At 40.5% G+C, this 21665-nt stretch overlaps 3 protein-coding genes across 7 annotated transcripts; 2 read left to right on the top strand and 1 right to left on the bottom strand.

Annotated features, from left to right (window-relative positions):
- Positions 1–6498: 6498 nt before the first annotated feature.
- On the top strand, positions 6499–18659 carry entpd6 (ectonucleoside triphosphate diphosphohydrolase 6). Of its 4 annotated transcripts, none has more exons than XM_018725087.2 (15): positions 6499–6612; positions 6720–6783; positions 8447–8775; positions 10024–10100; positions 10572–10715; positions 10822–10897; positions 14522–14557; positions 14876–14964; positions 15568–15647; positions 15873–15937; positions 16625–16726; positions 17184–17324; positions 17530–17586; positions 17785–17897; positions 18090–18659. In XM_018725087.2, the coding sequence occupies exons 3-15, from the start codon at positions 8514–8516 to the stop codon at positions 18171–18173; spliced, it is 1326 nt and encodes a 441-aa protein (XP_018580603.1). In that variant the 5' UTR covers positions 6499–6612; positions 6720–6783; positions 8447–8513; the 3' UTR covers positions 18174–18659. The 4 variants fall into 4 exon arrangements, with proteins under 4 accessions (XP_018580603.1, XP_018580602.1, XP_018580604.1 ...); XM_018725086.2 differs by having other exon boundaries at positions 6717–6783; XM_018725088.2 differs by having other exon boundaries at positions 6499–6783; positions 16628–16726.
- LOC114911079 (calmodulin-like) lies at positions 7435–8357 on the top strand. The gene has a single exon (XM_029254250.1). It carries the CDS (start codon positions 7543–7545, stop codon positions 8005–8007), a length of 465 nt encoding a protein of 154 aa, XP_029110083.1. The 5' UTR covers positions 7435–7542; the 3' UTR covers positions 8008–8357.
- A 1852-nt stretch (positions 18660–20511) lies between the features above and the next one.
- LOC108942721 (barrier-to-autointegration factor-like) lies at positions 20512–21566 on the bottom strand. 2 transcript variants are annotated; one of them, XM_018766193.2, is made up of 3 exons: positions 21466–21566; positions 21043–21225; positions 20512–20745 (listed from the first exon to the last, which is right to left on the bottom strand). In XM_018766193.2, exons 2-3 carry the CDS (start codon positions 21166–21168, stop codon positions 20599–20601), a joined length of 273 nt encoding a protein of 90 aa, XP_018621709.1. In that variant the 5' UTR covers positions 21169–21225; positions 21466–21566; the 3' UTR covers positions 20512–20598. The 2 variants fall into 2 exon arrangements, with proteins under 2 accessions (XP_018621709.1, XP_029110184.1); XM_029254351.1 differs by lacking the exon at positions 21466–21566 and having other exon boundaries at positions 21043–21350.
- Positions 21567–21665: the final 99 nt, after the last annotated feature.

Below are 21665 nucleotides of genomic sequence, written 5' to 3'. Positions count from 1 at the left end.
CGGCACAAGTGTCGTGTGTTAGAGTGTGCTTAATCAGCTTTGCCCTCACTCTTCCTCAAATCTGATTGAAACAGCTTTAGCTACCATCAGAATCTTTTTTTTTTATTGTGTTTATATTAAAAGATCAAACGACCATTACCGGGTCCGTGGAAATAATGTAATCTAAGTCGCCAGGCTGGATTGTTCAAGACGAAATTGCGAAATACTATAAAAATACAAAAATATGCTTCTGTGGCATTGATGATTAAACTTGCACCGATTGCCGCCTCCACGATGGAAGCACAGTTTTGTATGTGGCAGGAGCTGCGTGGGATTTACCATCATGGAGCATCAATCATCCGCACAGCAAACCCCCTCCAGTTCTATGACTAAGAAATCTCAATCTCGTAATTTTGATCGGGCATCCTCTAATTTGTTTTTATTTCTCTGTGGCTGCATGAGCTTACTCATTGAAGATAAATGCTCGCTTTCCAAACATCAGATTGTATATTAACATATAACGAGTACAGAAGGCAAAATGTACATTATGGGCAAGCAAAGACCAGCTCCTCCTTGTGAAGCTGGAAAAATATGAGTGTTAAGTCATATTTGCAGATTTGTAGCGGTGAGGCTAGGTATGCAAATTGTGTCGAAACTGTCAAAATACACACACACTGTCTAAAACTGTTCCAAGGGGGGGGTCACAGCGAGCCAGAGCCTAACCCAGCAACACAGAGCATAAGGCTGGAGGGGGAGGGGACACACCCAGGATGGGACGCCAGTCCATCACAAGGCACCCCAAGCAGGACTCGAACCCCAGACCCACTGGAGAGCAGGACCCAGACAAACCCACTGCACCACCACATCCCTTTTATAAAAAACACCCAGAAAAATTACAGATATAGATGCGTTCACAATGTCACAAGAAATACGAAACGCTCAACCTGAGGTTGGCTGCCTGTTTTGTTAAAAACGTTCTCATACCGTAGTGCTGAATTTTTCAGAAGGCCAACGTGTTTTTTTTTTTTTTCTTTAGTGGGAAGACGACACACGGAAAATCCGATGAATCGTTCATCGTTTGTTCCAACTGCTGCAGCAAACTCTCTAAAACTGCGAGACCGTGACTTGTACGCCTTCCGACAACGTGTTTCACGGTCGTGCGAACGCTCCGCTCTATGCTGTACGTCCCCCGTAAAGCGATTCCTTCGTTATTTCACTTGCGCGCAGTCCGAGGTGGCTTAAGCCCTTCCTTACATCATACTACTTGCTTGAAAGATCGGCCTTAAGTAGGAGAGCTTAGGCGGCTTAGACTGACAAATAAAATAGCTTTATGGTTTTGAGACATGTGAGATGTTAGGACCAGAGCCAGTACGCTCTTTAAAGGGCCTCCGTCAGCATCGCTCCGGTTCACCTGAAATGATCAGGGAAAGACATCAGTACAGCGGATTAGCTGTACTTTGCCGTTTTTGATTTCCTAAACATTCTTGCAGATTAGCCTGACCAATCAGAACACAACGAATCAAGAAAAATTGCATTAAATTATCCCATTAATATTATGACTTCCAGTGCTCCCTTTAATACATTATATAATTAATCAAAGTGACCACTTTATCCATTTTATATGTGAAAGGGTACTACTGAATGAAAATTGGATTGGAACAAAATAATGCGGTCCGCAATCGACGATAGTAGGCTTTGCAATAATGACACAATGCTGCAGTGCATTTAGACACAACTGCACCGTTTTCGGACCGTAGGTGCCTTCTTCCAAAAATGGGGAGATACGTAAAATTAACTGACATTTTAACAGTGGGGAAAATGTAGAATATTTTAACTGATCTCGGTTTGATTAAAAGTTATCATAGTTATTTGTATTGCAAATCAACAGTAAAGTATTAACAAGCGCTTGTGCGTGAAAAAAGAACCTCAGCAAAAAAAAAAAAAAAAAAAAAACGTAATGACCCTTACTGGCAACTTATCTAGGTCATGTGATTCCGGAGGGCGGATTATTAAGAAATAATTTGAAGGGCTTATAAGGATGTAATTCAGTGTAAGTACTTTTGAATAATAATTAACAGAAGATTCCACTTTCATCTCTTTAGACCGGGGTTCACTGTGGATTAAGTGAGAGATGGACATGTACAGTACCTGCTACGTTTCCAATAAATACATGCAATTTCTCTTAGAGATTTGAAATAGTCCCACACGGAAAGGAAAAAAAAATTCATTAATGAAAAAAAACCAAAATTAGCAGGATTCCGGAAACAGTTTAAAACCAGATAATCAGCCGTCTTTCTTTGACTTTTTGTTTTTCAGAAAAGACCGCAGTCAATTAGCAGATTTTACCAAACAAAAATTGTAATACTGTTTCTTTGGGTATGCAGAAGTCCACTAAAGTAAATTTTCTTAATCTCATTGGATTACTCAAGTTGGATTTACATGATTGTATTGTAGAAATGAAATTAAAATTTGTGTTCAATGAGATTTTCTGGGAATTTCAATTGCATTCGTTGAAAAACCACTATGGTAATAATGAACAATGACTAATTCTCCTAAAGTCGATTTGCGTATTTTCATCTGTGGCTGGACCGTCTCTTTGAAAAAACAACAGATCCTGAGTTTCTTTGAGTTCTGTGTACTTAGAATAACCAATAAAACCAGGATTAGGCACTGTTTAGTACTATAAAGGAGATTAAAGAGTATTCTTATTATTTATGAGACACTCGTGGCAAGGTTTAATATGTCAACAAGGCCAGACAACAAGCCATTAAAGGACAAAAACGATAAAACGGAATTCTGATTCACCCAGAGCTCTAGTCAGCCTTTACTCACTAACCCATCCATTGCTTGTCTTGTTATCACTGTCCTTGCCATGCAGACAGTACACAGCTCTTTGAATCTTTCCCCCAACTGTCACAGACATATCTTCATGCATTGCATCATGTTTCTCTGACATATCCACCTGGAGGGCTGATCACCACCTGCACCTCATCCTTTCCAAAACCGACGTCTTCTGTCTCCTCGCTGCTCCATCCCCCCCCCCCCCCCGTTAAGAGCCCTCTATCACCCTACCCTCACTGGTTGTCAGCAATCTGGGTGTGACAATTGACCCTAGTTCCCTCTCAGCACACCGGCACCATAAGCCACTCTTTCAGACATTTTCTGTTCTGTGTCACTTCAATCTGTCAATACGCTCTACACAGTTCCTGGTCCAGCCTGTGGTGACATCTTGTCTGGACCACTGCAACTCCCTCCTGTGTGATCTATCAGAGGTTGTGCTTGACCTGACAAAGTGTTCCCATATGTTTCCTTTCCTCTCACCACTGTCTTGCTGCACTACAGGTATCTGTATCAGCCAAAGGGCTATCCGCATTATTATTATTATTATTATTATTATTGTTATTATTATTATTATCACACAAACATCATCTGAAACCGATTGTCCCATACGGTGTCGCGGGGAGCCGGAGCCTAAACCGGCAACACAGGGCGAAAGGCTGGAGGAGGAGGGGACACACCCAGGACGGGACGCCAGTCCATCGCAAGCCACCCCAAGCAGAACTAGAACCCCAAACCCACCGGAGAGCAGAACCCAGTCCAACCCACTGCACCACCATGCCCCCCCATTATTATTATTACTATTATTATTATTATTATTATTGTTGTTGTTGTTGTTGATGTTAGAGTTATAGCAATAATAATGATAATAGTAATAATGTTTGCTTAAGAAGAGAAGAGATTACACAGCCATTAAGCATGCTGACCCATAAACTGATAAAGAGCTATTAAGAGATTAAAGATTAAATTACATGTAAATGCTGCAGAGGTGCAAAAAAGGAATTTTTTTTATACCTTACATAAATATGAGATATACATTCATTCTGAAATCTGAGTAAAAGGAGAGAAACTACTTCTATTCCTTCAATATTTATCACTTATTTTTCCATATATTTATTGTCATCGTCACTTGTTTTATATGTTTAAGAATAAGAACCTGCTCAACCAACAAGCGGTGAAAGGTTACATTGTTTTTAATTGCAATATCTTACTTTTAGAAAAAGATATAAACTTGTCAAATCAAACTTACCTAAAAACAAACTCCAGCCTCTCATTGGCGAAAAAAAAAATTAAGATCATTTGTCATTTTACATTTACATTTAGCAGATGCTTTTCTCCAAAGTGACGTACATCTTATAGAAAATACAATTTGTGCGTTACATTAGGAGAAAGAGAGACATGGTTGCAGATGCGTGATTCTTAAGTACAGTTTGTTTCTTTCCACCATATGCATAAAACCCAGAATACAGACGATTCCTGATCACCTTCCTAGTATTTTTTTAAAAAAATTATTTTAGTATTTCTATTATTTTTATTTTTTTTGTATTTTCCACCCAGGCTAACGGGTTTCTGTGACTGACATCCTCCTATTGAACAAGAGACAGTGTGCAAACTGCCACTTAACAAATTAATCGTGGTGCTCAATATTCGCTGCAGGTTTCTGGCGCAGGAGTCTGTGGCCTATTGTGTGGCGGCTGTAATGGGCATCTGTAATGACTAGTAGGTGTACAATGGATTCACTCATGTGTGCACAGATTTGTCAGAGAAGCCACTACTCCCTACAACCAAGAGGGAACAGTTTGTGGGGGTGGGATAGTGGCACCGGTCATACTCCAACCCCAACCCGCCCTCCATCCACACCCCACACACACCCCACACACACACACGCATCTCATCTTAGATAACTGACAAGAGGAGGTGCACATGAAAAACAGTTTGCTTCTCCAGAACCTGTGGCCTAGATAGTCACATGCCGAGCATATGGTCCTTTCGCAGTCTCCCCTGGGTCCACAGGCACGCTGAATGAGGAACTAATTGAATATCATCCTTCACACGCGCTTCCCTCCCCATTGTGTAGCCACGGCATCCCAATGTGGGTCATTGATTCGGTAATATATGTATACTTCATGCCTGCGAACGCGCGTGCATGGATGCGCGCCCACAAAAAAACAGACAGAGGAAACAGATCGGCCCATATATCAAGCCTAATGAACGTTAATTGAGGTAATGAATAGAGAAGCCTGCGGAGGCCTATTGACCCAGCCTAGTAAATTTTAACAAAACTATTTATCGCTGGAAGGAGAGGTGAAATGGCTCTGACACAGACTGGCCGGTGACAGACCAGTTGGTGCCATATTGTCAGCAGAAACAATGTGAATATAATTGGCCCCTGAATTTTCTTCTTTTTTTTTTTTTTTAGGGGAATAAAGGAACTGAAAACTGTTAGGAAACTGCCAAAAGGCTCTTGCTAAATGCACAAAACTATGTGGTTAAGCAAAGCAGGCAGAGAGTTGTTTGGACTGAAGAAGTAGTTCAGGCGCAGGTTGAGCGTTTTTCTCATTCACCGAAACAAATGCAACACCCATTTTCTGCACCTGACGTTTACCGCTCCCATAAACGAATGAATAAATTAAATGAATGCATGGATTTTAATTCTGAGTTTATGCCGTAGCGCGCGTAGCGTGGAGAAATACTTTAAATTTGATTTTTATACGTCACAAAAAAAAAGCAAGTCTTATTTTCTGTGAAACAATTTTGAGAAATTACGTCTTTGCAAAGAGGTAATTATTCATTTGCATCAATAAATATGAAAAAGAAACATACAGTATATTCCTATTCATAGGAGCTAGCTCAATTGAGTCAATGTTTGCAGAAAATTGTTACTAAAGGCCTGCAAAGCTGAGGAGGATAAATATATGAGGCAGTATGTCTACAGAATAATTAATATTACTTTACTTACTCCTAATTATTAGGCTAATATGTTTTATCTGGATCAGAACGACGATATTTATAAAGTGCATTTGAAGTAGTTTGTCCCTTTAGTTTAACAGCACCCCCAATTCTTCAATAATGGTAATGCGACTTTCCTTTCTTTTGCAACCTTTTCGAGATTAAAAACATTTGAAAAGTTTCACATCATTACCGTTTTAACGGAATTAAGTAGCTGAATATTCGTAAGAATTAACATTAACTGGGACGTTAACGATGAATAAAAACCCAAAGGATGTGCTCTACAAAGCTTAATTTATGTTCCACATCATACGTTGTATGCTTAAGACTTTCAGTGTTTGTACAGTTTTTGTTTTTACGTAGAGAACATGATTGTCATTTATGAGGTGTTTTTTAATCTGCGACACCATTTTATTTTTTTGAAACGTCAGCTATGAGTACCAGTGTGAGCAATTAATTTAAATAAGACATAAATAAATAGGCTTTTATTTATAAAGAGATTTGACTGTAATCTGTTTTCCTGTATGACCTGTTTAAAACAAAAATTACGCATGCATAAAATGGCATTTTCGTTCAAGAGTGAAAAAAGAGCAGAGCACAGCGCCTAATTTATACTCATTACAGACCTCTTGTCGTTCGGCCTTTATTACGTCACTCACAGCAGACGTATGTTTGACACGAAGAAGCAGCGACGTCATCAGTATTCTGCACCCCGTTTGACGTAATCAAAGAGAGACGCCTTGGGTTTCTCAAAGATTCAACTGAAGACACGGAAATCGACATGAGCCGCGGTACAGGAAGGCTGAATTTCTGAAGTTAGCGATCGAAAATATACACTAAGGAAAGGTGACCTAGTTACGGCTGATTATTATTGTAGCTCAAATACTACAACTTTTATCTTTGGCGTCCTTTATTCATTTCTTTGTTTTATTTATTTATTAATCAAAAAGCAGAAAGAAGCGGCGAGAAGAAGCACACGCACGCACTGAGTCTAACTGTGTTGACCGGTAATGTCCTGTAAGTACAAATTAATTTTCGACACACAAAAAGTACCGGTTCGCGCGTCTTTCAAAATTACTAACAGTGCTACATATTCGGTTGGTAGTAAAAAGAAAAAAAAAAAGTACTAAATAAATTGAATTGTGACAAATAATATTCTAAATAAATTCGTGGTCGTCCTGCTTAGTAAGTTAGTCCTATTTAATACGGTAATTTTTGACGGAGCTTCTGTTTCACAAAACACTTTAATCTTGGGCGACAGTCAGTAACCAAAGGAGAAATGTTAAACTTAAAGCACGAGCGCTGTGGTGCTTTTGTTTTAATGAATACTGTAAGGACCCACGTCGCTGTGTATTTGGACGCGAAGATCTGTTTAATCAGAATGTGGATAGTTGAATTGTGGGTAAACTGTAAATATGGGGTTCAACCACTAGGGCGATCTATGGGGAAACGAATGGGGTTGCCTTTTGGAGGGTGAAAAGGAGCCTGGGTTTACTAAGCAGGCTGGGAAAGCTGGCTTTAAGTTAATTGATTAATTGAATAAAGATTTTCCATATCAGAAGTGATGAATGGAGACATTTATTTCTCTCAGTAAAACAGTGTGTGGAGGCAGACACCCTTGGTTGGGCTGGTGATCCATTCTGATCTGTAAAAAAAAAAAAAAAAAAGTGCAGGTCTTTGTTTGACAAGGATGGCGATGGCACAGTTACAACGAAAGAGCTGGGCACAGTCATTTGGTCACTGGGATAGAACCCCACAGAGGCAGAACTGTAAGACATGATCAATGAGGTTGATGCTGATGGAAAGGGAACCATTGACTTCTCAGAGTTCTTGACAACGATGGCCCTGAAAATGGACACTGACAGTGAGGAAGAGATCCGTGAAGCTTTCCGGGTATTTGACAAGGATGGAAACGGCTACATTAGTGCAACAGAGCTGCGCCATGCCATGACCAACTTGGGCGAGAAACTGACAGATGAGGAGGTGGACGAGATGATGGGAGAAGCAGATATCGATGGTGACGGCCAGGTCAACTATGATGAATTTGTACAAACGATGACTGCAAAACGAAGCTCTCCAGATCATTCCTTATTGTTCTTAGAAGAAAAAAAATCAAATGTTTTATGTACCTCTTGCAAAAATGTTCATTTATTCATACTGTTTCTGTATAGAAAAAAACTGAACGTTGACATTTTGTCCACACTGGGGTGGGGGCAAGAGTCTTCTTGGCTTTTTGTCTGAATTCAGTTTACTTCCGTTCCAAGTTGTACATGCTAGTCTTAATTTTTTCCAATAAAAGATTATGAACTACAAAAAAAAAAAATAAAGTGCAGGTCCTCGAGGAAATGGGGTTCTGAGACTGAGAGCATTATTTCCCTGTGTTCCAGTGTCCAAATAAGAGTTTAAAATACACGCTGCCTGTGCGTTCTTCTTCACCCCATCTAAGCTTATGGCCCTGGGCGCCGCAACACCTAAACACGTCACTCCAGCATTTCCTTGTGAAAGCTGAAGAAATAGGAGTGTCTACCTGCTTGCGCAGATGGGCATACCTGTATAACCTGTTTGTTCCATCCATGCTTGAACCATACTGTACATCTTAACCTCTGTTGGGGTCACCTGTCATTCTAATACCTACGAATAACTTTATTTTCTCTTTTTTTTTTTTTTTTTTTCCCCCCAGTAAACACAGAATGAGTCCCACATAAGCACAGGCAGGGCAGCAGTGATGTGCCTTTTACACTCTGAAGATGAAGATACCAAAGTTAGCCAGTGTCTTTGTGTTTCTGGGCTGTCTGGTGGCCTATCTCACGTACGTCAAGAGGCATGCCGACAGCGGGAAGGCGATGTTCATCAAAACGCCAAACCACCCCTCCGCAGCTTGTGTCTCTCTGGAGCACCAACCATGCGTAGAGGAACTCACCACCAGCCGCTTTCAGTATGGCGTCATGTTTGATGCTGGCAGCACAGGGACAAGAATTCATGTCTTCAAGTTTCTCCTTGAAGAAAACGGTATGTCCTGGCATGGGCTGTAAACACAAAATCATATATTTGCATCATATGGTTTTCAGTAACGTCTAAAATTTTGCCGCACACTTGAAAGTGGTCATTTCATAGTGATTTTCCTAATTTGCAGGAAAAGATTATGTTCATGTAATGCACTTGACAGTAAATGGAATCTCCATTTGTCGTGTGTGTTATCAGCGTCGGGCTTACTTTCGTGGATTTTGATGAGCCGTTTTTGGAGCTCGTGGTCAGTGGCAGTGGTGCAGAAATAACTCTCCTGACAGCTTCCAGGACGATGCACGCAGTTATCGCATTGGAACGTTAAGCTTGATCACTTAAGTGCTGCTCTAGCTTTATTGGTAAACCCATGATTGTAAAATGCTAATGGACATTAAGTGCCTGCCATTTATGTTAATATTGTCAAAGCCTCGATGTTTCACGCACACAAACATTTGCACTGAAGCTGTGTTGCCATGGTCACTAAGGACATTAAGAATGTTTAGTTGCATTGCCTCTGTTAAGGGCAAAATATAATCAAAATCTCTTTAAAACTTTTGAGATAAAAGCAGATGTACATTAGTCTACATCTTCATTGAAGACCATTACAGATAATCCACTGTAGACATGGGAGCTCTGCTCTTAGCACAAATATTCACTTGTGGAAGATCTGATGGCTCAAGAATATTTCTTGAATCTGATGATTTGGTTTGATGTTCTAAATCCACTTACAGAGCTTGTGTGTCAGTTGACAGTATTTTAGTTGCGAGGTCAACTTTCTGATGCGGCGTTGTGTTTTTTTGTGTGTGCTGGACTTATCTTTAAGTCATGTTCAGCCATGTTTTACATAACCACTAAGGGAAGTGCAAACAGATAACGTATGCTAGGGTGTTTTAACGTGCTGCTGCACAGTTTCCGTTAAGTTACATTTTATGCTGCAGATGAAATAGGGTTTTTTAATGCAGTGTATGGACAAGCGTATTTCCCCTGATGTATATTAGTTCCACAGACCTCCAAAATGTGGTCAAGAATTTCTAAAAATACCGATCCTCAAAAACTGTGGATTTTATTGTCTTTTTCGCTCTAAAACAGTGTTGTAAGGAATCTTGAATGATAGAATCCAATAAAAGCACACCTTATGAGACTGCTTGAAAGAATTTTGGAAAATAAAGCCTCAGCATCTTTTTAAAGAGAAGACAGTTTCATACCTTTGACAAATGTTTGATTAGTACTAGCATTGTGTCTTTCCACTGACAGAAGCCCCCAAACTGGCACATGAAGTATTCAAAGCGATAAAACCTGGCCTGTCTGCATATGCCGATGAGCCAGATAAGGTAAGAAACTGTGTTTATTTACAAGTATCCTATAACATGCAACAGTAAAATTTGAATTGGTTTGGTACACAGATGGTACACCGAGAAAAAGTATCTATGCCAACATACATAGTGAGACCTCAGGGCCAAAAGGTTAGAGTTTATCACAGGTGTCATCATGTAGGACTTTCCAGTAAGTTTCGGAAGGATGTCCACATAGATTGAAGTGTTTAAATTTCTCCCACTTGAAAAACTGACATTTGATTTGCGGGACAATCCTCATGAATTCTGGAGTATGTGGACACCCAACAGTAAAATTTTATCTCTGTTTGTTCACTTATTTACCCATTAAATAATTTCATATTGAGGTAAGACCGGTGTCCTAATGATATCAAAGCTTGTCACTTTGATCCAATAACAACTGAACCGCTTTAAAAGAGCCTTATGGAAAAAATATATAAAATAAATGACTAATTTGTATTGGCCCATCAGTGCAAAGACGGTGTACAGGAACTCCTGGGGGTTGCCATGGAGACTGTCCCCATGGCCTTGTGGAAGAGCACACCTGTTGTCCTGAAAGCCACAGCAGGGCTGCGTCTCTTACCTGGAGAAAAGGCCACTCACCTGCTGGACAAGGTAGGAGTTCCCAGTAGTCAGGGGCAGTCCTGCAGGACTTGGTGTATGTTAATGGAAGTGGGGTACTGGAATACCATTTCTAATTGGACCTTTTCTGTTCTCTAAGGTGAGAAATGTCTTCAGCGAATCGCCATTTTTGTCCAGAGCAGACAGTGTGTCCATAATGGATGGAACTGATGAAGGTGCGTGATCTTCTCTGAGATAACCATGCAATGCAATCTCAGCATGTAAAGTTATTTAATTTTGAATTAAATTGTAGCTGCATAAAACTTTATCACAATATCGCCGATTCTTAATCACCTTCCTAGCTAGTTTTTTTTTTTTTTTTTTGGAGATACATAAAAACATTTATGTTACATTGCAGGAGTGGTTCTGTAAGGAATTGATCCGAGCATGATCATGAGCATTTATACGTTATATGAACTTAAGAGATGATGGGCAAAGTGAGTCTGGAAGAGATGGGTTTCAAGACCCTTTATAAATGTGGACAAACATCCAGCGGTTCTGAGTGAGAGGGGGAGGTCGTTCCACCACAACGGAGCCAGAACCGAGAACCTCCGTGCTTTACCTTTTGTGTGTGGGACCACCAGGCGGGCAGATGTGGAAGAACATAGCAGTCTGGTTGGGGTGTAGCGGTTGATTAAGTCTTGTAAATAGCTGGGAGCAGTTCTATTGATGCATTTGTAGGCCATAACCAGGGTCTTAAATTTGATCCAGGCAGCTGTGGGAAGCCAGTGCAGAGAAACGAGAAGGGGAGATACATGGGAACATTTTGGCAAGTCAAACACAACTCGTGCAGCAGCATTCTGTATCAGCTATAGAGGTTTGATGGCAGTAGCAGGAAGGCCACACACGAGAGAGTTGCAGTAGTCAGACGGGATGTCGCCATGGCCTGGACAAGTAGTTGGGCAGAGTCAGTTGTGAGGTAAGGATGTATCCTGCGGATGTTATGTAGGATGTATCTACAGGTCCGGGTTGGGGCTTCGATGCGCTGAAAGAAAAATTGACTCAAGTCTATCATCACTCCCAGACTCTTACCTGAGGAGGTAGGCAAAATGAGTGAGTTGTCCAATTTGATCGGGAAATCGAGACACCGTGACAGGAAGACAGGCCAGCTGGGAGGTGTAGGATCTCTGTATTTCACACCGTAAATAATTATGCAGTACATATAATTTGCGGCTCTTGGTCTAGAGGAATGAAAATATTGATTTAGTACATTACTCAAAAACAAGTTACAAAGGTCATACCAAAAGTATGCAGGGACTGAATTCTTGTGAAGGAGGAAATGCCTGTAGCTGGTATTCACACATGACTTCATCATGCCTACGGAGATACCTGCACTGGTGCTAGCAGTGTTAGATGGTGAGCGAAGGACTTTAAAGATGCAGAAATCACTGTTCAGCCTTGAAGTGGTTGTCTGCTAGCTGCCTCTAACTCAGAGAGAGTTGGCACACAACAAAGAAACAGCAGCAGAGATTTAATTCACAAGAAATGTAAACCGCATTGTTGAAACTACATGTGCTTGTCAGCAATTTTTTGCTCAGAAACGAAGACGTGACTGGAACAGGTGATGACAGTTTCTTTCCAGGTGGGAGAGAATACATGGATTTACCGTCAACTTGCAGCAATGACTGGGTGTACCTGAGATGGGCAGGAGGATGAGTGCGGGGATCTGATGAAGGGCTTTGTTGAGTGCTGCACAAGAAAGGAGCTGCAGCTAAGCATTGAAACGACTAAAAAGATGGTTGTAAACTTCAGGAGATTCAAGGGTTCAGTGTGTTTAGTGACCGCTAATACGGAAGAAGTGGAGGTGGTGTCCAAGTGCACCCTCAGGTACTTGTACTTGGCCAACAGCCTGAAATGGCCTAACAGAGATGAGGAAGTGTTCAAAAAAGGCCAGAGTCCCTTTTGCTTTTAGGCCTTTTGGAGTATGGAAGTCACTGTTGCAGATGTTCTACTAGTCTGCTTTTTTGCAGTTTTCTGTGCTGTGGTATGCTGGTCCTGTGGCATTTTGACAGGTGACACCAGCAGATTAAATGAACTAACCAGGAGGACTGGCTTGATCCTGGAAGTGAGATTGGACTCTGGATGAAGTGCTCAAGCGTGGGACTCTAAGCAAACTTGTAGCCATCATGAACGATGACCGTCACCCTTTTCATGACATCCTGGCTAAACGGAGCACCATCAGCAGACGACTGGTACAGTTGTGCTGATCCAAGGAGTGCTGCCTGAGGTCATTTCTGCCGACTGACATTGGGCTCTATACTGAGTCTTTTCACCCTTAGACCTTTTATTGATGTAGCAGTTTTGGGCTGTCAGCACTAATTTTCACGCTGTCTGTTTTTTGCACTTTTTTCACACTTGTAGGAGTGTGATATTTATCTATTCCTATGTCTTCTGTTACTGCTTCGTTGTAATTCCGCTGTGCTCATTACTTTTGGTTCAGTCCCTGAAAATGTATAATTCTGTGATTTAACGTGTGTCATCTGTAAAATATGAAGCCTTGCCCCAGGATGGTACTTAGAGATATGAGTGGGACTATGAGAATCTGACTCGAGTCAGCTCTTAGTGATAAATTGGTTCAGACTTCCAGCTTCTTTATGCCTGGAAACTGCCGCATGTGAGTTAAAGAAAATCCCTCCTGGTGAGAACAATACAAAAAGGGCATTACATCAACAGAATGACAGGTTTGGATGCGGACATGGTTCTTGAGTACAGTCAGTTTGTTACCTGGCACCATATGAACCAGTATAAATTACACAAGTAGCTGCGTATAGGCTTTTTTTTTCTTATTAAATATGTAATATACACATGCACACTTCCGGGTGGATATTTGACTCATAACTAGTTTGTTATACACACAGACACGGGCAGAAACTGCTTGTCCCGAGCAGGGTCGCGGCAAATCGGAGCCTAACCCGGCAACACAGGGCGTAGGGCTGGAGGGGGAGGGGACACACCCAAAATGGGACGCCAGTCTGTCACAAGGCACCCTAAGCGGGACTCGAACCCCAGACCTGCCAGAGAGTGGGACTCGGCCAAACCCGCTGCGCCACCGCTCTCCCGGTTTGTTACACAAAGATACGCATTTTGAGACCATTGTTCATCCGCGATCATGAATTCTGCAATGTGCACATTAAGTGATTCTAAATCTGTTTTTCCACAAAAAAAGTTAACGTCTTGACTTACTACAGATGACATGATTTTGAAAAGATACAGCTGGCAATGTCAAGACTTCTTCCATTAATGTGTGTGTATAAGATCTCGCTCTGATGGCTGTCCTACTGAACTGATGCTAAACTGAACTCGGTCCGTAACCGGATTTCACCGCCTTTGTTAGAAGTCATACTGTGACTGTCACTCAGCTTCTTATTGTAGTGGAGCTTAACCATGTCATTCAGGCCTGAACAGATGTAGTTTAAATGAAAAACTATGCATGTTCTGTAGGGTACAACAAGGCAAAAATCATGGGCCAGCTAAGTGAATCTGTATCCCTTAATTCAGGCCACAGCATTTAGTCTGAGGTTTATCATTTGTTTTGAAATCTCAGTTGCTTCTTTGCAGTCCTAAGACTTTTATCCTAAAGCCTGTATGATACACTTCCACGTGCACACATTCCAAGTAAAGCCCTTCCTATGCAGGAATGCAGCTCCATTGGACTGCTAGTTCCTCCAACAGTCGTGACAGTTTTATAAAAACAACATGTTAAACATAATATAACAAGCAGAATTTCATCTGAACGGGTACTGAAGGGTTAACTTTTTTTTTTTTTTTTTAAAATTCCATTTGTGCATTTCTCTGTACAGGTGTTTCTGCATGGATCACGGTCAACTTTTTAATAGGTAAGCAAGCTTGACTTAAGTTTTCTTACACATGAGCTGTATTTGTCAGTATATAATAATAGCATACTGAATATTATCTGTATGTTCCATTGGGTATTGCGTATTGAAGTAACATCAGTGTGAGCCAGGGGATGAATCGGGCCCAGGTTGTCCTGCTGTAACCTTCCCCACTGTCTTCAGAAGTGGGTTTGCTGACATGCAAAACCAGCTGAGTTTAAAAACAAATAAAATTTTTCTTCCGATCGCAATGGATGATCAAATTTGATTCTCATTGTGCTTGATTGTCTGACCAGTAACCCTGCTTCTCTGTGCTTGCAGGCAGCCTGCACAGCGCAAAGAAGGCCACTGTCGGCATGCTGGATCTGGGAGGGGGGTCCACGCAGATCACCTTCTCCCCACAAAACGAGGTAAGACAATGAATTTGAATCTGCTGAATTCAGACCTGTTAAACGTGCAGAACTGCTGGGATGCTCTCCAGTCTTAGAGCATAATCCGCAAATGCCTCTATAATCCAAAGGGATGGGAAATTAACATTTAACCATGGGGGAATTCTTGTTCTTTAACTGGGTCAGACCTTGTACATGGGGGATTGAAGACCAATTTACCAGGTCATTACACCGCTTCCAAAAGACTTTAAACTTGCCTTCAAGCTGCCACTTGATAAGCAAAATTGGGTTTGTGGATGTTGACTCCTTTGACTTCCCTGATAGCTCAAACCAGTCATTTGTTGTAGTTTGAAAAATGCCCTATGCATTATGAATTTCAATATAACTTGTTATGGGAAGTGGAATTGGTGAGATTCTAAGACTCATAATGTTAGTATGGTAATCACCACTTCAAAAGTGGGAGAGTTTAATTTGTAGAAGTGCTTTCAGGAAGGTTCTGGTGTTTCATGGATTTTAAAATAAAAAAATAAAAAAAATGCAGGTTTAAGGTTAAGATTTTAAATTATGCTCAGAGTAATGAATGCTTGAAGATTACATTAAGGCTCATTGTATGTAATGTTTTAGAAAACCATCCAGACCTCTCCTTTTGACCACATCACATCGATTCAGATGTTCAACGGCTCCCACACGCTTTACGCGCACAGGTATTATTCCTGTATTGTTAGCTGAAATTTGCCTAAAGTGACTTAGAATTTTACTTTTGGAAATTTTCCTAGAGCAATTTTAAATGAGGATTTTTCTACAGAATAGCTTTTTATACTTCTAGCAACCTTTAGATCTGTGTCCTTAAATGTTACATTAACATTGTGTAGACATTTGCTGTTTCTGAGCAACAGTTATACAGCTTTGACACCCTCCTCTCCGTCCAGTTACTTGGGGCTGGGACTCATGTCAGCAAGACTCGCTGTTCTGGGTGGAATTGAAGGGCAGCCCCGTGAGTACTTTTCAATTTGTCCAACTTTGCCTTTTATAAAAGCAGCCCCATAAATAAGCCATTATCTAATCTTTTAATAACACAGTGGATGATTACTTCCTTGGATGCCAGCTGTTACTGTGATTTAGCTCGTGGCTGGCTTAAACAAACTGCCATCCATTGAATGCCCTGGATGCAGTTTTTATGGGGATTAACATTTGATAAACTTGGAATTTTTAATCAGATTTCTTAGTGCATTCTTTGTGTTACATAAAGGTCTTCTAAATAACCTGTCTGTGTGTTCTGTTATGATTATCTTAAGGTTATGTGTCCCCCGCTTAATCAGCTGTTGTCAGCTTGAAGGGAATAGAGCTCCCAGCATGGTCGCAGTAACTTAACTGAAATATGTGTTATTAGCCATTAGATGGTATAATTTTATTTCGATGCACGTTTAATCATACTTTCACACTTTGTCATCTCTATAATAGAGTTTATGACCTACGTAATATTTTCCAAGAAAACATCATAAAGATTGGTCGCATTCATATGTCCATCATTACACCTTCTGATACCTGCTGAATAAATTACCAAGTCAAGGAGCAACTTTATAATTCAAGTCTCCTATATATATATATGTGTGTGTGTATATATGTATATATAATGAATTGTATTATATATTAATATGTGTGTATATATATATTTGAACAGTAGATGGCAGTCAAGAGCTGGTGAGCCCTTGTTTAGCCCCTCAGTTCATGGGCCAGTGGGAACATGCTGAAGTGCAGTATACAGTCAAAGGACAGAAAGCAGGTACTGCGCATTATTGTGTTATATGGCTTTTTATTGTTTTAAACAATGACTTACACAATACCTTATTTTATAAATGCACAACTCAAGTTGATTAATAGAGAGACCTTTTTCATAGGAGTCTTTTTAATCACCATGGATACAGTTACTTTGTGACAATCTAAAGTTCCTGAAGTTCCTAAAGTTATTTTAATCATATAACTGTAAGCTGGTGTCAAATGTCTAAATTATTGCCCTAGAGCCCAATTTTAAGGCCATTCCACTACATGTGAACTTTACCTCTGACCTCTTCCCCTACATTTGGGACATATGTATGTACGTACTGAAAAGAGATAAAGATGGTCAACGTTCTATTTAGGACCCCCCCCCCCCCAATATACCATAACACTCCAATGTTGTTATACCTCTTTAAAATGACATTCTCAACATAATCACAAACGAGCTATTTTGCCGTTTTCAGGGGAGCCAATTTATGAGTCCTGCTATACGAAGGTGGAGAAGGTGCTATATAAAAAAGTGGAAAAGGCAGAGGAGGTCAAAGACATTGATTTCTATGCCTTCTCCTATTATTACGATAGAGCAGTAGACATTGGAACAATCGGTAGGAAACTTTTCTTTTTCCTTTGAAAACAAGTAGTAATTCATTACTTGTTGCTTACAATTCTATAGATTACACATCTGGATAATTTACTGAATCCTTGTTTAAAGATGACTGCAGCAAAGGTCCTACTGGGAGTTATACTGGCAACATTTAGTTTACAAATATTCACCTTTGCATTTAACAAGTTTCTCAATTTGTGCCTCAGATGAGAAAACCGGTGGGACTGTGAAAGTGAGCGATTATATTGATGCTGCTAAAAAAGGTAGGAAATAGAAACTGCCAGACCAGTGTTTCCTCCATATTACTGCTGTGCTTGGTGTTAATTTTAAAATCATTTTAAACGCATAGCGGCCGCAAAACAAAACATTTGGTTTCTTAAGTGGCTGATTATCTTTTTTTTTTTTTAATACTTTGTCATTGCTTTTATTAATTAAAATCATTGCTTTCCAACATGTGACAGCTTGTAACAGCATGGAAGTCACACCTGGACAGCATCCCTTCCTTTGCCTGGATCTCACGTACATTTCAGTTCTGCTGCAACAACTGGGATTTCCAAAAGACAAAGTTTTTAAGGTAGGTTTACCCCCCCACCCCCTTGAGAATAACTAACATCAACACCTCTGGAGTTCGAGGGAGCTGCTCACTTCTAAGTCAAACATTTCTAACCCTTTTAGTGCTCCAAGCAGTTAGTGAAATTATATTTTACATTTGCACAATCTGACACTTGTACTTAAAACAAACAAATAGGTGTGTGTGTGTTCACAGTTGGCAAGGAAGATAAATGATGTGGAAACCAGCTGGGCACTTGGAGCCACTTTCCATTACCTCGAGTCTCTGCGCAGACACTAAGCAGATGGCTGTGCACATGTAGCCACTGCTGATGTGATTGATGACACCATTCCCTTCCTCTCTCTGTTGTCTTACCCTCAGAAAGCTTCTTAGTAACTGTACTGGCATTTTGTAGTATTTACTTTATTGGAATGTATGTTTCTTTAAGCTATTCTTTGTGGACATGTTGACATTGTTTGGGCATTTTTAACGCTGAAATTTGTCTTTCTGTGTGTTAAGGGAAATACATGTTCCTGACACTCAGACACGAGGTACTTTTTTGAAGAAGCATGATATAGTGGGAGATTTTGGTTTTCATTAATGAAGTCAATACAAGGGCAAGATAACTGATATTCAGGTGCCATGTACTCTTTCAGAACGGCATTTTTGTGATCTGAGATTTCCTGAAAAATTGGTGGTGTGAATGTGGGTTTTATTCAAAAAAAACAGCCTACTCTGTTTTGAAACTGGCTGCTTATTTTTATAGTAAACAGATTATCACTGGAACTGCTTAATGCCTTATTTGGATATGCAAAATGCACTCATCACACATTCATTTGAAATATTCTTCTCTATCACTATTCTGAAGAGACAGTGAGCATATTCACAAAGCAAATGAATCACAGCATACCACTTTATTGATCCATAAAACAAAACCACTTCAAATAGTTATCCTATTGCTGTTCACACTGTTGTATAACTATTCCTTAAGTATGGCATCCAAGAAATTAAACTAGCAGTGCAGACACCAATTTCATGTTTACCTAGAACTACAGCAGCTTTTTCCACTTTAAGTATGGTACTGTGTAGACAGTACCTACTTCAAGCAGTGATTGCTTTTAAAAAACACCTTTTCCAACTGTTTGACAAATGAGTCATTGTTCAGTTTCACCTTGTAATCCTACACACACAAAAAAAAAAAAATTATGAAAAGATACATTTTCATAAACAGCACTATTCAGTAGTTATGCAGGCATTTTTACTTCTGCAACAGGTATTTATTCTGTAGGACTTGCATTGAACACTTTTGTACACTGAAATTTTCATACAGAGATGCACACCATCTCAAACCCTAAAGGTAAGTGGTGTCAGTCTATTTTATGCATAAATCTACCATATTAATGTCTGAATTACCCTGAAAACTACTGCTAAAATGGGGTCTAAATGGTGGTGGTTGGACTCAATTTAAGCACTAGATTCCTTCGGTCTGTTTAATATGGTCACACTTCATAACAAATCTAACTCTGTGCTGCATTTCCTAAATTCCTTGTCACACAGACCCAAACAGTAATAACCATCAGTCATGGTAAACTTAAATTAGAACTAAAGTAGATTTGGTTCTGTTATTTAGCAGGTAGTTTTCTCCAGTTTACTCTTCAGGTGGGTAATTTTATTGGAACAAGGTTAAATACTTTTAAGGGTGCTGGAAGTGGAGTGTGAACCTGGGCCTTTGCAGTGGAAGGCTAAGCACTACACAAGTTGCTGCCCCTTAATACAAACTTTTAGAAACAAACTATAGACATGTAACTGTCAAATCTAAGTCATAAAAATCTTATGTAAGTATCTTTGGTCTGTCATACATAAAGCCTTAATCTTGGGATTAAATGATTTTTTTAAACAGACTTGTTGGTAACACTACACAGCTCCTCTGACAGCACAGACTCTTGAGTCTTTGCAGAATATTCATAAGATCACTGCCTGTATCATGAACATGTGACATAACTTACATTTTAACATATGAGAGACATTTTAGCATTTAACATGTGTTAAAATGTCTCCATCCAGGGTATACCCCATTTCTCCCCACGTGTTTGCTGGAAGCTCTAGACCTCTTCCCTAGAAGTCATTTATACAACAATGAAAGACAAACTGAAAATCCTTACACATAAAACATGTATCATATTACAATTTACAGAAAATTACTTGTATGGGGAACCAAAAGTCTCCTTCATAAGGAAATTTGCCTAATGAGAGCAGTCCATGGGACAAATTAACCCCATAATGAGCAGGTATAATTGTGAATAGTTTTAAATTAAGCCTTACCAGTTTTAAGCACTACTTATGAACCAAATTACATATCCTCAAAAATGTGAACTTTAATACTGACATGCACAATTTATTAAGAACAAGAGTGGGACTGTGATGCAGCAGCTAAAAGTTCATCTTGATATCCATAAATTTCTCACTGCCACAGAAACAAAAGCTTTACAAATTTAGATCCTATACCATTCTTCTCAGAGGTCAAGTGATTTAACAATGACCAGCAGATAACTGTTGAAGACCTTGGTCACATACAGGGGGGGGGAAACACACCTGGAGCCTCTACACTTAACACTACTGAAGCATTCTTGAAACATCCTGGAAAATACAACCTTTATTTCATTAAAATTAAAATTTACATAGCACAAATTTGCATCCTAACAGAGGTAGGGGTGGTGCCCTCGGGTCACAAGAAGGAGTCACACCATTCCTTCAGGCACTGCGAGCAAGACATGGCCTGCTTAGAGTTTGCACCACAGGCATCTTTCAGCCACTCGCCGAACAGCTCTTGGTCCTTCCTCAGCACCAGGAACTGGCCCAAGACCACGTACGCCTGCAAGTGCCAGACGAGACCACAACAGTGATACCGATCCATTAATCCTGCGCAAACCTGTAAGGTGCCTCTGTCAAATGTCAGAGGTTATCCGCGTTGTATAAAGACAGTCCAGGAAAGGTGTTTTTGGTATGACGCTACAGGGGCTCATAAAGCATGACACTGCACAATTGAGAAACGGCAAAGGCCATGAATTGGACACCATTCAACACGATCAACTTCATAACCACGTTGAGGCTTGCGAAAGGCCTACCGGAGGCGGGTGTGTAATGGGCCAACAAACCCAGCGTTACGTACTTTGTCAAAGCCCTGCTCCTCCAATTTCTTGCCCAGAGCTTCTCCGATGCCCGAGAGCGCCGTGACCGGCTTCTCCGCCATGGGCTCGGACACAAAGTCTCTGTGCTTCCGAGAGGTGGTCGACATGGCTTCGAAAAGGAGGCGCGCGTCAGCACCCGGCTTTGAGCTTCGCCTTCCTTACACCTGAACGCAGTATTTGTGGACTTTACACAGCAAAAAGGTAATGTACTGCTCCTGTTTAAGTCCAATAGGAGGGTTATTTAACCAAACACAACATACCTATAATTAGGCATTAAGATGAGCCGAGGAATTGCAGTTAAAAGCAATGGTAAATGAACTAGCAGCGTGAATGAACGCTATGGATATTTTAGGCCATATAAGGAAATATCAGCTCACCCACCGCCCTGTATGAACCACTCTTACCTCAGCGGGCTGTTTGTTGGCGGGAACACCTGAGAAGGCAACGGCCCGCGCGCGGGCTTTATGTGGGAAGACCACGTGACCGCCGTAGGCGTATAAGGAATGGGTAGCGCTCGCGCTGGAACTCGTTACGCGTTACATTTCTCATGGGATCGTTCTGCCTCGCATATCTTTTGTCTCCCCCCCCCCCCCCCCCCAACTTT

The sequence above is a fragment of the Scleropages formosus genome, chromosome 8 (assembly GCF_900964775.1).
Source record: "Scleropages formosus chromosome 8, fSclFor1.1, whole genome shotgun sequence".
Classification (NCBI taxonomy): domain Eukaryota; kingdom Metazoa; phylum Chordata; class Actinopteri; order Osteoglossiformes; family Osteoglossidae; genus Scleropages; species Scleropages formosus.
The sequence above is the reverse complement of the archived record's forward strand: the minus strand, read 5'-3'. Positions and strand labels throughout refer to the sequence as shown.